The sequence below is a fragment of the Tachypleus tridentatus genome, chromosome 11 (genome assembly GCF_004210375.1).
Source record: "Tachypleus tridentatus isolate NWPU-2018 chromosome 11, ASM421037v1, whole genome shotgun sequence".
In the NCBI taxonomy this organism is placed as follows: domain Eukaryota; kingdom Metazoa; phylum Arthropoda; class Merostomata; order Xiphosura; family Limulidae; genus Tachypleus; species Tachypleus tridentatus.
In genome coordinates this window covers 36,738,229-36,752,818 of record NC_134835.1, presented here as the reverse complement: position 1 = coordinate 36,752,818, position 14,590 = coordinate 36,738,229, and the positions used below count along the sequence as shown (strand labels likewise).

Below are 14,590 nucleotides of genomic sequence, written 5' to 3'. Positions count from 1 at the left end.
ACATCAAAGCTCACATTTGACGTCAGATCGTTTACTTTTGAAATTGTTTGCAAGAAAAAATAAGAACTGTTTCACACAAGAATGTTATCTGTGTGGTAGTCTACGCTACGCTTTATTCTTGTACTCAAACTCGGTCTATGTGAATTCAACATTTTAGACTGACTTTGCTTCGAATAATTCTAATTATAACCCTGTGCAAGTACAATGCATACAGTTAATTTTCCAGGCTTTGATACCCAACGGCCTAGCCTGTTTCGGTAATAGTCCAGTATAAAATGCGATTTCTTTTTACTTTATCTCAAAACAAACATTTTACTTCCTAAGATATTCTTCTGTGAATTGCCCATTCAGTGGCATAGCGCGTATATATACGGATATACGACGCTAAAAATCGGGTTTCGATACCAGTAGTGGACATGGCACAGATAACCCATTATGTAGCTTTGGGATTAACTTCAAACAAACAAACAAAAACTCTGTGAATTTTATATGAAAAGAGCATAAGCAAACTGAATCCGATAAATATTAAATCGATATCCTTGAGGATTTTGAGATAATAACGTCATCAGTATGATAGATAATTTGAAATGTGTTTAATATTATTCTTGCTCTGGTGTTAACTTAACTACAGACTACTAATAATAGAAGTGCCACTTTTGCGAATAAGCAAAAGATACTACAATTAACAATGCCCAGTATCAACTATTGAGATTTAATGTGTCATTACAAGTACTTAATAGTTAAAGAAACCCGATATGTCTTCAAATGACTGATAGAAGAGAAACACATCTCAAAAAGTTATATATGTATATATCGCTTATACAGTCTTCTAAAACAGATTTCCAGTTTCTGAACGTCTGGCAATGAAACATACGAATTTGGAGACCTTAATATCAAACTTACCAGAAGGGAAAAAGACCTGGTTAAGCCAATTATAAAAGTGATGTAAGGATGTTATATAGACCTGACTCCCTCTGAACTCACAACTACGGTATAAACTAGAGATTTGAAAACTGAGTTTGGATAAAGATTTTCAGTTCCTCCTGGGAAGAAACAACTATATGTGATTGTCTTACAAGTCAAGTGATCATATCATGATACCTTTACCGATGTCATCCCACTATTGGAAAGATAAGCCGATGGTCATAAACTGCATTTGGGTCATCGGCACCATCATATTAGGAAGTAGTCCAGAAAATTTTCTAACTGTAAAATTTGCAATGCATGATATCAGGGAAGACATTTTTTTCCCCGAACCTGTAAATATATGTCATATTCTATAAGTAGTTGTTTAGGCCAATAGCTGGGAAGTGTAACGCATATGATGACATAGGTAAAGATTTTGGAACAGAACATATCATTTAAAAAACAACAGTATGCAAGATTGTTTAAGTAACCTGGTTAAACCTATAATTATTGCGTTATGATGGCTTAAGAGAAGGAATTAAAGAATATGGGAAATAAATCTATCAAAGTTTGGTGTCATAGTTATCACTTTCATCCATGCAGTAATACCTACATGCTGTTTAATAACATATAAGTAAAACACTTGCTAATGTTTGGTCTGAAGTGGCGCTCGACTTGCAAGGTGTGAGTTGTGGGTTTCGAATCCCCGTCACAAAATGCATTTGCCTTTACAGCTGTTGGGGCGTTACAAGGTTCAATTAATCCTATTATTTGCTGGTAAAAACAGCTCAAAAGTCGTCCTTCTTTTAATCTATAAACGCTAAATTAGGAGCAGCTAATATACATAGCCCTCGAGTAACTTTGCGCCAAATTCAAAATAAACTAAATATAACATTTGCTTAGAAATAGTCGAACAGATTTTAAAATAAGATAATAGTATAGTATCGTGTACTACAACATCAACATGCTCATATTTATATTATTTATCAGAAGAGGTTTCATTTGACACCATACACGACTGTTTTCTTGTTATAATTCTTGTAGAATAGCATAAAACATATTTATAATTGTCCGCCATGTTGATGACGTTATATCTCAAAACTCTTGTTTGTCATTCAGCACAAAAACTACACAACGGGACATTTGTGCGCTGTCCACCACATGTATCGAAACCTGGCTTTTGGAATTCAAAGTCTGCAGATATTCCGCTGGGCCACTTGGGGATAAATGATATTCAAGTGGTTTTATGGGAAATTGATTCTCCAGATTTCTTGTATAGTATAACCCGAGAATTATTTTATATACCTAAATGTTTGGTTTTTAGAGTGAGGCATCTTACTATAACCACGACATTCACGTGTTTAAAATATAATACTGTATGTAACACAAGTATACAATGATTCAAAGAACCGATGAGTGAAAGACAAGTAAAATAAGTTATAATATGTAAGCAACACTATAACTGACATAAACAGAACACGAAGACAAGGACAGTTTTGACAGCAAAATGCTACCCTTTTGTCTGTTTATAAATAACTCGTACATTACCCGTAAATCACTATAATTTCTTTACTATTTCGAAATCCAAGTTTGTTAACCGTACTTGTTTAATCAGGTTTCCAGCTTTGTCTGTTGTACACTCGACTCGTGACCTGAGAATCACGGGTTCGAATATCTGTCATACCAAACATGTTCGCCCTTTCAGCCGTAGGAGCGTTATAATATGACGGTCAATCCCTTCATTTGTTCGTAAAGGAGTAACTCAAGAGTTGGCTGTGAGTGGTGATGACTAGCTGCCTTCCCTCTAGTCTTACACTGTTAAATTAGGGACGGTTAGCGCAGATAGTCCTCGTGTAACTTCGTGCGAAACTTAAAAACAAAACAAATATTGTCTGTTGTAACGTTCTGCTGGAGATTCAAGACTAGATATTAAAATCGTGGTGGATACCACTGATTATGTTGAAATCATTCTAGGGTTACCCTTAAAACATTTTAACAATTCGAAGTTTATTTGCTCACTCACTTAAACTGTGTTTACCCAAGTTTAAAGCTCTTACCACATTATGTAATATATATACTCATAAAAGATGTTGTGATTAAGTAAAACAGTTTTACGAACCTTTCCACCACCCCCCCCCCAAAAAAAAAAAAGAAATATGTATTTCATTAATAATGTAACACATATACTTGATATGGTCTGATGGTTAGGGCGCTCGACTCGTAATCTTTGGTTCGAATTCCCGTCATACCAAACATGCTCGCCATTTCAGCCGTGGAAGCGTTATTATGTGACGGTCAATCTAACTATTCGTTGTTAAAAGAGTAGCCCAAGAGTTGGTGGTGGGTGTTGATGATTAGCTGCCTTCCCTCTAGTCTTACACCAGTAAATTAAGGACGGTTAGTGCAGATAGCCTTCGTGTAGCTTTGCATGAAGTTCAAAATAAACCAACATATTTGATTCTGTACCAATATAAATGGCAGCATAATTTTATTGGCATTAGTTTAACCTATTTTAGGGTAAATACTGAGACTTTAATTCATTGTTATCATTTTTGATTACTCAATAGAATTTAGTACCATTATCTTGTACAGATTACAGAATAATTATACTGTATAGAAGTATTTCCACCATTTTTAGAAACTCTTGAAAAACAATGGGACAAGTAGTTCAGAAAAAAACAACAAAGAAAGCCATCATTAGTGTTGTTATATATTCTGAAAGTTTTTTTTATGCCATCATTACTGTTGTTATATATTCTGAAAGTTTGTTTTAAGCCATCGTAAGTGTTGTTATATATTCTGAAAGTTTTTTTATGCCATCATTACTGTTGTTATATATTCTGAAAGTTTGTTTTAAGCCATCATTAGTGTTGTTATATATTTTGAAAGTTTGTTTTAAGCCATCATTAGTGTTGTTATATATTCTGAAAGTTTGTTTTAAGCCATCATTAGTGTTATATATTCTGAAAGTTTGTTTTAAGCCATCATTAGTGTTGTTATATATTCTGAAAGTTTGTTTTAAGCCATCATTAGTGTTATATATTTTGAAAGTTTGTTTTAAGCCATCATTAGTGTTGTTATATATTCTGAAAGTTTGTTTTAAGCCATCAATAGTGTTATGTATTCTGAAAGTTTGTTTTAAGCCATCATTAGTGTTGTTATATATTCTGAAAGTTTGTTTTAAGCCATCATTAGTGTTATATATTCTGGAAGTTTGTTTTAAGCCATCATTAGTGTTGTTATATATTCTGAAAGTTTGTTTTAAGCCATCATTAGTGTTATATATTCTGAAAGTTTTTTTATGCCATCATTACTGTTGTTATATATTCTGAAAGTTTGTTTTAAGCCATCATTAGTGTTATATATTCTGAAAGTTTGTTTTAAGCCATCATTAGTGTTGTTATATGTTCTGAAAGTTTGTTTTAAGCCATCATTAGTGTTGTTATATATTCTGAAAGTTTGTTTTTTTCTAAATTTCAACCATTCCTGAATTTTAATATTAGTATAAAGGTGATCTGAAGCACCACAACTCATACACTAATACTTTCGGTAGGTCAATATATCGAGGCTTCGCTTTGCATAAAAGTAATTATAATCTCCAATTTGGAGAGATGACAAGCGTAACATTTTCACCAACATCATTTCTTCGTAATCAAATACATGATGGAACCTGAAGGATGCTGGTAAAACACAGTCAAGGGAATCTATCAATAATATTGGTTTGTCTGAGTGGAGTGTGGGCGCATCTTAAGGAGCCCTTCCGTTCTTAAAACTAATTCACACACAACTCGTATTGACACTTTATGTTGTCTTATCATTAAAACTAATTCACACACAACTCGTATTGACACTTTATGTTGTCTTATCATTAAAACTAATTCACACACAACTCGTATTGACACTTTATGTTGTCTTATCATTAAAAAATAATTCACACACAACTCGTATTGACACTTTATGTTGTCTTATCATTAAAACTAATTCACACACAACTCGTATTGACACTTTATGTTGTCTTATCATTAAAAATAATTCACACACAACTCGTATTGACACTTTATGTTGTCTTATCATTAAAACTAATTCACACACAACTCGTATTGACACTTTATGTTGTCTTATCATTAAAAATAATTCACACACAACTCGTATTGACACTTTATGTTGTCTTATCATTAAAACTAATTCACACACAACTCGTATTGACACTTTATCTTGTCTTATCATTAAAACTAATTCACACACAACTCGTATTGACACTTTATGTTGTCTTATCATTAAAACTAATTCACACACAACTCGTATTGACACTTTATGTTGTCTTATCATTAAAACTAATTCACACACAACTCGTATTGACACTTTATGTTGTCTTATCATTAAAACTAATTTACACACAACTCGTATTGACACTTTATGTTGTCTTGTCATTAAAAATAATTCACACACAACTCGTATTGACACTTTATGTTGTCTTATCATTAAAATTAATTTACACACAACTCGTATTGACACTTTATGTTGTCTTATCATTAAAACTAATTTACACACAACTCGTATTGACACTTTATGTTGTCTTATCATTAGATTCCCTAAAATCAATTTTTTAAAAAATATTCATTAATCCGAGCCCTTATGAACATATTAGATAAGTGGAGATATGATAGGTGAGAATAAGTCTTTTAATTGTGTAGTGAATGCTAAGAATTTAAAGATATTTTGTATTCACGTCTCCATTGCCAAGTGGCACAGCGGTATGTTTGCAGACTTAGGCTGCTAGAAACCGAGGTTCGATACTCATGGTGTAGCTTTGTGGTTAATAACAAACGACAACAACCGCAGTATAGAATGCTTGCTTTGATTTTAATTTTCAAAATCTAAAATAATGTAGTTCAAGAAAAGAAAAAACGCAAACAAGTTTGTTAGTAATTGCGCAAAAGAAGCTACGTAGTGGATTGTCTGTCTCTGTTCTGTTCATAACAAGTGTCGAAACCCAGTTTGAGTAAGTCTACAGGAATACCGCTGTGCCTCTGGCAGGCTGTATTATTAAGACAAGTTTCGTTAAAGATCTAATCCTTTAGAGTAGTAAGAAAATGTCTGTTCAGTTTGCTGCTGAACTAACTACAAATATGATTGGTGACGAATATAACACTTCAGACATATTCTTGAATTGTCTTCTTCGAAACCACTGACTTTAGGCGTTATATGGTATCATAATGACAGTAATTGTAGAATATAAAATAGAATAGAATATAAAAAGTATGTTCTAAAATAAATTAACAACAAATCAGTTTAGCAACTCAGACGATTTTCTCAACTCATTTTACACGACCTGTTTATTTTCGATATATTTGAACACAACCATAAAAAATAGCGTGTTTTTTAACTATTCAGGAAACGCGCTAGAAATAAAGACAGAACTAGCAGGTCTGTGGGAAACTTCTTTTCTTCAATTACGTGATTAAATGTTAGAACTAATGGTTGCAAATTAATACGAATTTCAAGCATTAATATATTTGTGTTTCTACTGGAATATTCAACAGTACAGCTAAGAATTCTCTACTCCTATATCTAACAAAGGTAACGTAGATTTTCGAAAGCTCAGACAGAGATCTGATTTAGTTGATACATTATAATACAAAAATTACAGTACATCTGAGCCCATAGTTCTTGTGAGTCTAAGTATATGATAGTGGTAGAACGCTATCATTCCATTATTTAGAAGTAAACCCCAGGGCAATTATCTGAAATCGTGTTTCTCAGAACACTCTAACACACAAATGGTTTGCTTTGTTTCGAATTTTGCGCTAAGCTACACGAGGGCTAACTGCGCTAGCCGTCCTTAATTTACAAGTGTAAGACTAGAGGGAAGGCAGTTAGTCATCATCACTCACCGCCAACTCTTTGGCTACTCTTTTACTAACAAATAGTGGGATTGATCGTCATATTATAACACCCACACGGCTGAAAAGGCGAGCATGTTTGCTGTGACGGGTATTCGAACCCGCGACCCTCGGATTACAAGTCGAGTACCTTAACCACCTGGCCGTGCCGGGCCCACAAATGAACAGGTTAAACAACCTTCTGTTATTTAGCACTGAAAAACTAACTATTTGATCAGATTTTACAATCTTGTGTGCAACACTTACCTTACCATAAGAACACATCAAACATACATACTCAATGCTACATAAAAACATTCAATACTTTTAGCAGTTTGAGATTATATCAAAATAACGAGTGTTGTTGTATTGAGGAATAATTCTATTTACTTGGAAGTGCTTTTATTTCTCTCTCTTTTTTTTCCGTTTTTTACCAGTTCCTGCTTTTAACCACAGAAGCTCTTTCAAGATGCTGTAAACGCATTCCTTGTACTTCAATTAAAACGAAATCTCAAAGTTGTAAGTAGGCTTACAGAAACAAAAATGTCTGAATAAAATACTAACAACATATAAATCAAATTGCAACGTTATTCAAGACAAGGAAACAACAGTTAATCTATGTTAACTCTGTAGAATAGAGTTCAGTGGATTTCTTCATAATAGGCCTCATTCTTTTGTTTAAAAAACAACCATTATTTTTAAACTATAAATGTTTACAGTCCCAAGACGCGCGCGCACATACACACACACACACACATATATATATATATATATAGTATTATTTTGTGGATACTGATGGAAACAGAAAATGTTGCTTGTATATAGAGATAATAATGTAATATTATATAAATAATGTCTCAATATTTTTGTTCATAGGTTATAAAGAGTGGTTAATTATAAGAGCAGCAACAAATTACAAAGCCGCATTTTAATTATTAATTAAATCAAAATTAATAAATTGTATTACAAACAGCAAAAAATTATGCCAGATGCATTTCTAATGAAAATTATCACAAAAACACAGAAAGTAACCCTGCCAAAACATTGAACATTCGTGAAATGTTGAACATACGATGAATGAGTGATTTCAACAACCGACACAAAATCCGTTTCTTTCTATTAATGATTTTCTTCTTTCTTAAATGTTTAATAATTGATGTAGAGCTTTAAATGTTTTATAATTTTTTATCATTAAAATTTTCGTTATTTATTATTTTAAGCAATGTTCTGTAATTTGGAAATGACACTTATAATGTAGTGGATAAACATTAGACCAGTAACAACATACAGGTTAACAAGAAATATTATAAGAACATCGGCAGAAATTAAGGAACATCAATTTGTTTGTTTGTTTGGAATTTCGCACAAAGCTACTCGAGGGCTATCTGTGCTAGCCGTCCCTAATTTAGCAGTGTAAGACTAGAGGGAAGGCAGCTAGTCATCACCACCCACCGCCAACTCTTGGGCTACTCTTGTACCAACGAATAGTGAGATTGACCGTCACATTATCCGCCCCCACGGCTGGGAGGGCGAGCATGTTTAGCGCGACGCGGGCGTGAACCCGCAACCCTCGGATTACGATTCGCACGCCTTACGCGCTTGGCCATGCCAGGCCAGGAACATCAACAAAAGAAGGTAAGAAAGAACACAGTGAACGTAGTAACTTGTCAAGATAACAGCTAAAGAACGAAACGGTCTAATATAACAAAACTAATGAATAAACAATGAAAAGTTAAAAGCCTAACAAAGTGACATCTAAAAAAGAAACTGTATAACGTGACAAAGTAATAACTAAACAACGAAACGGTAAAACCTAACAAAGTAATATCTAAAAAAGAAACTGTATAACGTGACAAAGTAATAATTAAACAACGAAACGGTAAAACCTAACAAAGTAATATCTATACAAAAACTATATAACGTGACAAAGTAATAACTAAACAACGAAACGGTAAAACCTAACAAAGTAATATCTATACAAAAAACTATATAACGTGACAAAATAATAACTAGACAACGAAACGGTAAAACCTAAAAAAGTAATATCAAAACAAAAACTGTGTAACGTGTCAAAGTAATAACTAAACAACGAAACGGTAAAACCTAACAAAGAAACATCTAAATAAGGAAACTGTATAAAGTGACAAAGTAATAACTAAACAACGAAACGGTAAAACCTAACAAAGAAACATCTAAATAAGGAAACGTCATAGAAACATTTAGAAAATAAATTAAGAGAAACAAATAAAGGACATGTGCACGAAGGGAAAACAAAGCCATGTTAACAAATTGGAATCAACATGCGTGCATCAGAAATAAAGAAACAGAACAAAAAATGAAACAAAAAGTCATATAAACACAAAATATAAATATATGAGTGCTGGAGAACAATTAAAATAGTAATAGGTTGATACAGTAACAAAACTATGTCAAAACATACAAAACGTTCCTACTGCTAATTAACAAAATCAAGTGCAATTTGGACGAGCATATTAAAGTCGTGTGTTTTCTATTATTGCTGACTAATTGTAAAGAGTTTAAAAACTAACTTCAATGCCTATCAAAAACATGGCTAATCTTAGCCTTAATTAGTCTTTATCCTGTCGCCTTTAACCTAGCTTTGTCTTAAATAATTCAAAATTAAAGATCAGAACAGCACCTAAGCCTAATTGTGAACCAACCGAGGCCAGCAGAAATTAATATGATGCACAGATACAAAAGAAATGCAACAAACAGTCTCGTTACCTCTTCACTCATACGTGGCTCTGTAACCTTCCGACACGCAGTAAAGTAACGCGATGGCTTTGTCCACAACTTCTAACCCAAATTTTATATACTGGTTATAACAGAATATTTACCCTTTTATGAAGTTGAGCTCCAGCCTGCATACTGAGTCATGTCTCGATATAAATATCTTATTAACATAGAAGCTTTGAACCTCTTTATATCATATATCAAAGTGGCAACTTTGTTTTGACCACGACCTTGATCTGATTTGTTGTTTCTCTAAATTAATATTAATATGTATATTATGTGCGAGCATCATGTGTTATTATACTTTGGTTAATACTGAAAAACATTTAATTCAAATTTCAAAACAAAAAGCATGAACAAATCTGGAATCCTTAGAAATATTTTACATTGAACAGGAGATGACGTGTACTTTTCCAATCACAAAGTTCATTTTATAAAACATTATATAATATCAATAGTAAATTTTACGTAACCTTTCTCTGTAGTTATGAACCAAACATACCACAAGGACAGCTTCTATAAAAAGATAATAAACAAGATGAGAAACCGACCAGATACAATTTAGGTACTCTTTGTATTCTTTCATTTAATAACTTTATTCTTTAACCAGCTGAGATACTCAGGAGTTAATGTATAGCGTAGGCCTATAAAGTACAATTGACATCTGTTTCAACTACTTATTTTGGACGAAGTTCAGCTTGGATGTAATCTAATAATATATACTTTATACAGACTTCCTGGAGTTCACTGTCAGAGAATCTCGTGAATTCTGTCAGAATATTTTCTGATTTTTATAGTGTTCGTGGAAGTTTATTCCCTACATAATTTCTGAAATTTGCTTCTTTTGTAGTTAAACATGAAGCTACACAATGAAGCTATCGGTGCTGTGATTCCTCACGGGTATCGAAACCCGTTTTGTAGAATTATTAGCTTTCAGGGTTATCTCTGTGCCACGGGGAGGTGGGGGCGGAACTTTGTTTTTTTTTATATTGTATGATATAAATAGGACCTAATATTGCTGATGTTTTGATTAGTTAACAAATTAAAACATATATTATCTTTATAAATCGCAAGAGTAACCCGTTACAGATTTGTGATTAGGAGTTATTTACTTCTGGTTTTACGTTTCAAATTAACATCGTTACTACTGTACGTTTATTGAGTTATAACTTCATAATACCTGCATATTTATTCGGGACTATAAAATAGACTTAGGATAGTCTGTAATTAAAGACGAAGTAAATTTTGTAATTTAAATTTACAGATGCAAATGCTTCCTCTGTAACACATACTCTGTTCAATTTTTTTTATTAACTCAAGTTTCACGATCCACTTTACAATATTATAGACGTCCGTGTAGAATAAACTTCTAATGTAATTTCATACCTGAGCATTTAGCTTATGTTATGCGCATATATTAGATGTCTAAAATCATTGGTAACTTGAAATGAATTCGATTATACATAATTTAAGAGAGAGCAAATGCTAGTAAGTACAAAATAAATACCTGAATTAATAAAGTTGACACACAGTCTAATTTAAATAAGAAATTCTTCATTTTCCTACAGTATTTAGAGGTATACAACCATAAACAAAAGATTATTTATTCAACGAAAAAACGACTGGCATATACTTATGGTATTCTACCGTTTCGAGAATGCATTGAACGAATATAGGCCTATTTTGAAACTAAAATTGTGTATACGGTATTAGTGACAAACATGTGACATGAATATTTCTGGAAATGACGTACAAAGGAAAGTATCTCAATATATTATTTTTTTTTATATTCCTAAAATGTTTCATGTTTAGTTTCATTCTTGCAAAATATAAGCCTAAGATTATTTCAATTGATAATATTAATATAACCGTAACTCAATTTGAAAAACTAAACAATTTTTAAACAATACCAACATCTGAGATTAAGTTGACAAAGAGCCATTTCTGTAATGTCGCGAAGTCTGAAGAAAAATATCAGATTACAAAAATAGTCAAAACCACCTTTAACATATACATAAGATTGTTATACTAGGATTTTATTTTAAGCAGCGACAACAAAAATTAAGCTGTTTTTCTGTACTTTAAGCTTAAAGGCACATCTTTAAGACAAAACGATCCACAAAAAAAGACCACGTTGTACCTTTTAATTATAGGTTATTAGGTTTCAATAAGAAAGGAAGTGTTGATGACAAAGTGCGAAAACATACATATGTGACAAAAAGACACAAATTGTGCTTCAATCTCTGACAGATTTTAACTATACACATTGTTTTCTATCAGTTTAAAACTTATACATTAATAGAAGCTGTTGTAACTATATGTTCCTACTGTAATATAACTTCATGAGAACCACGATTGACAATAAGTAATAAAATCAGGCCAGCCGCGAGGCTAAATATTGTTAATTAATTTCATAGAAGTCTTTAGATTTTCAGATTTAAACAAAATAACGTTCTCGAGCTTTGTTTGTAAGCTGCTGACATACTCTTCAATAAAAGAAGTTTCAACAAGAGAAAATCGCTTATATTTATGAATATACTCACTCAAACTTCAAAGAGTGATTTTGAAGAAAACAAGATTCACTATTTCACTCATCGTGTATTCTAATGTTTCTGAATAAAGTTGGAAACCAATGATTGCATGTATCGTATACTTCTGCACTAAATCTAAACAACTGAAACAAATCTCTAACAAAGTTACTCACCAAGGACTGCGAAATCACAAAATAAGAAGACAATAGCAATAACAAGGCTCTGTGAAGTCATTGTTCTCAAATACACGGATGGATTAACAAAGACCTTTATATTCTAGTAGCGGTCAAAACGAATAGTGTACTGCAGAACAAACTGTTCAACTCTCGGCATTTGTTGGCGCTATCGAAGCCTCGTGATTTAGACGATGCCGAGGCGGACGCGGGAAATACTGAACAATTACTCCTTTATAACATTAGAACTGCTTCTAGCAGTAATGACTTGTCCTACCGCCTGTCATGGTAGAACAGCCATAATTGGTGAGAGAAAACTGTAACGTTAAGACGTGCCGAAGTTGAGAAGTCAGTGAACGTCAATGACACAGCGGTTCCAGTCCAGGCTAGCTCCGTACAACCCCGGGAAGGGCAGTCCTTGAATTCGAGAGTTCTATCTCCGGTAGGGATAAGAGAGTAACACTCTCTCAGTTAGAGTGGTTGCACAGCGCACCCTATAGACCATTAGATTACCAGGCTGCACTTTGTTGCCGAAAGGTGGCGAACGTTGCTGGAGTTAAGTATTACGTAACTGGTTTCAGCTATTTGGATGACATCTTCTTTCTACGGTCACGTGCTTCTATTGTTGAAAGAATATCTCGTTTTTAAATCTAAGGTGCTTCGACAATTCTGTCTTCAAGAAGTTATATGAATATTTCGATGCAGCCAAAAACTGAGCCTTAATAAAACCAAAATTGTCTACAATGTGAAACAGATTAACACAATAAGCACGCTTATTAGTAGGTAGTGTCTCTTTCGTTCATTTGGTATAACCACCGTTGAACTTTTATTAATAATTATTGTTTAATGCCTGCATATTTGAATATTATTATAATTCAATCATAATAAACTAGTAACTTACGGATATATTTGATCAGTAAAAACTTCATTTTTATGAGCAAGTTGTACCTATGTTTTATAATAGTACTTACACATTAACATGTGATGTTTTCTTTAAAAAAGCCTTATTATACAACACAAATATAACACAAAATAACATTAAAGTCATTTACTCCTCTGACTATCGTTATACCTTTACACTATTCTCAAAACAAACTATAGAAATGAATTTAAAATATCACATTCAATAACATACATATAGACATAGTAATAAGTACTGAAGTAATAATTAGTAACGTAGTTAAACAAAAATAAATTTATCCAAAACTTCGTTATTGTTGTTTTGAATTTCGCGCAAAGCTACTCAAGGACTATCTCCGCAGTTCGATATCAAGTTAATATATTATTTTTGAGAGACTGACGGCTTATCTTCGACCCCGGTATGGCCAGGCTGGTCAAGGCGTTCGACTCGCAATCTGAAAGGTAGCGGGTTCGAATCCCCGACACACCAAACATACTCGCCCTTTCAGCCGTACGGGCGTTATAATGTAACAGTCAATCCCACTGTTCGTTGGTAAAAGAGTAGCCCAAGAGTTGGCAGTGGTTGGTCATGACTAGCTGACTACTCTCTAGTCTTACACCGGTAAATTAAGGACGGCTATCGCAGATAGCCCTCGTGTAGGTTTGCGCGAAATCCCAAACAAACAAAACAAAACCCGCTTATCATAACAAATAGTTAAATATTTTCAAGTTGTTTACTTTCAAATATAAAACACCAAAGCGTTCAGTTCGTTATCGTTTAGTCTTACTTTATAGATCTTATTTAACTTCTTGTATACACAGGTTACGCATATGACACAAAAGTATAATATGAACTAAGTTTGGTTTAGGTTTTGTTCGAATAAGATATACATATATCAGTTATGTCTCATATTGTGTCAGTTTTACCCTTTACTGTCTCATTTTTTAAATATTATTTGTGAATCGACACAAGTGAACGCATTAGTCATTACCGTATAGTTTTATATATAAGTAATATACATTTTGAGTTTGTTTGTGAATAGTAAGTGCAGAGTAGTGTCAAACTAATTTAGTTTTAGCGTGTTAAGCGTTTTTTCGTTTCTTAGCATAAAAAACTATTTTTGAATCTCCTCCATGTCAGAAAAAACTATTTTTGAATCTTCTCCATGTATTTAGCAGTGTAAGACTAGAGGGAAGGCAGCGAGTCATCACCACCCACCGCCAACTCTTGGGCTACTATTTTACCAACGAATAGTGGGATTGACCGTCACATTATAACGCCCCTACGGCTAGGAGGGCGAGGATGTTTGGCGCGATTCGGGCGCGAACCCGCGACCCTCAGATTACGATGCGCACGCCTTAACGCGCTAGGCCATGCCAGGCCCCCTTCTCCATCTAAAAAAACTACTTTTGAACTTCCTCCATGTAAAAACAACTTTTTTTT

General features: G+C 33.3%; 1 protein-coding gene across 2 annotated transcripts in view; it reads right to left on the bottom strand.

Moving 5' to 3' along the window:
• Nucleotides 1-12,759, bottom strand: part of LOC143231938 (acetylcholine receptor subunit beta-like 1) — a 69,435-nt gene extending 56,676 nt beyond the window's left edge. The window contains exon 1 of one of the 2 annotated variants that reach the window (XM_076466820.1): nt 12,247-12,759. In XM_076466820.1, the coding sequence (XP_076322935.1) occupies nt 12,247-12,307 (61 nt within the window). In that variant the 5' untranslated portion in view covers nt 12,308-12,759. The remainder of the gene's footprint in view (nt 1-12,246) is intronic. The other variant, XM_076466818.1, reaches the window with a different exon arrangement.
• Nucleotides 12,760-14,590: the final 1,831 nt, after the last annotated feature.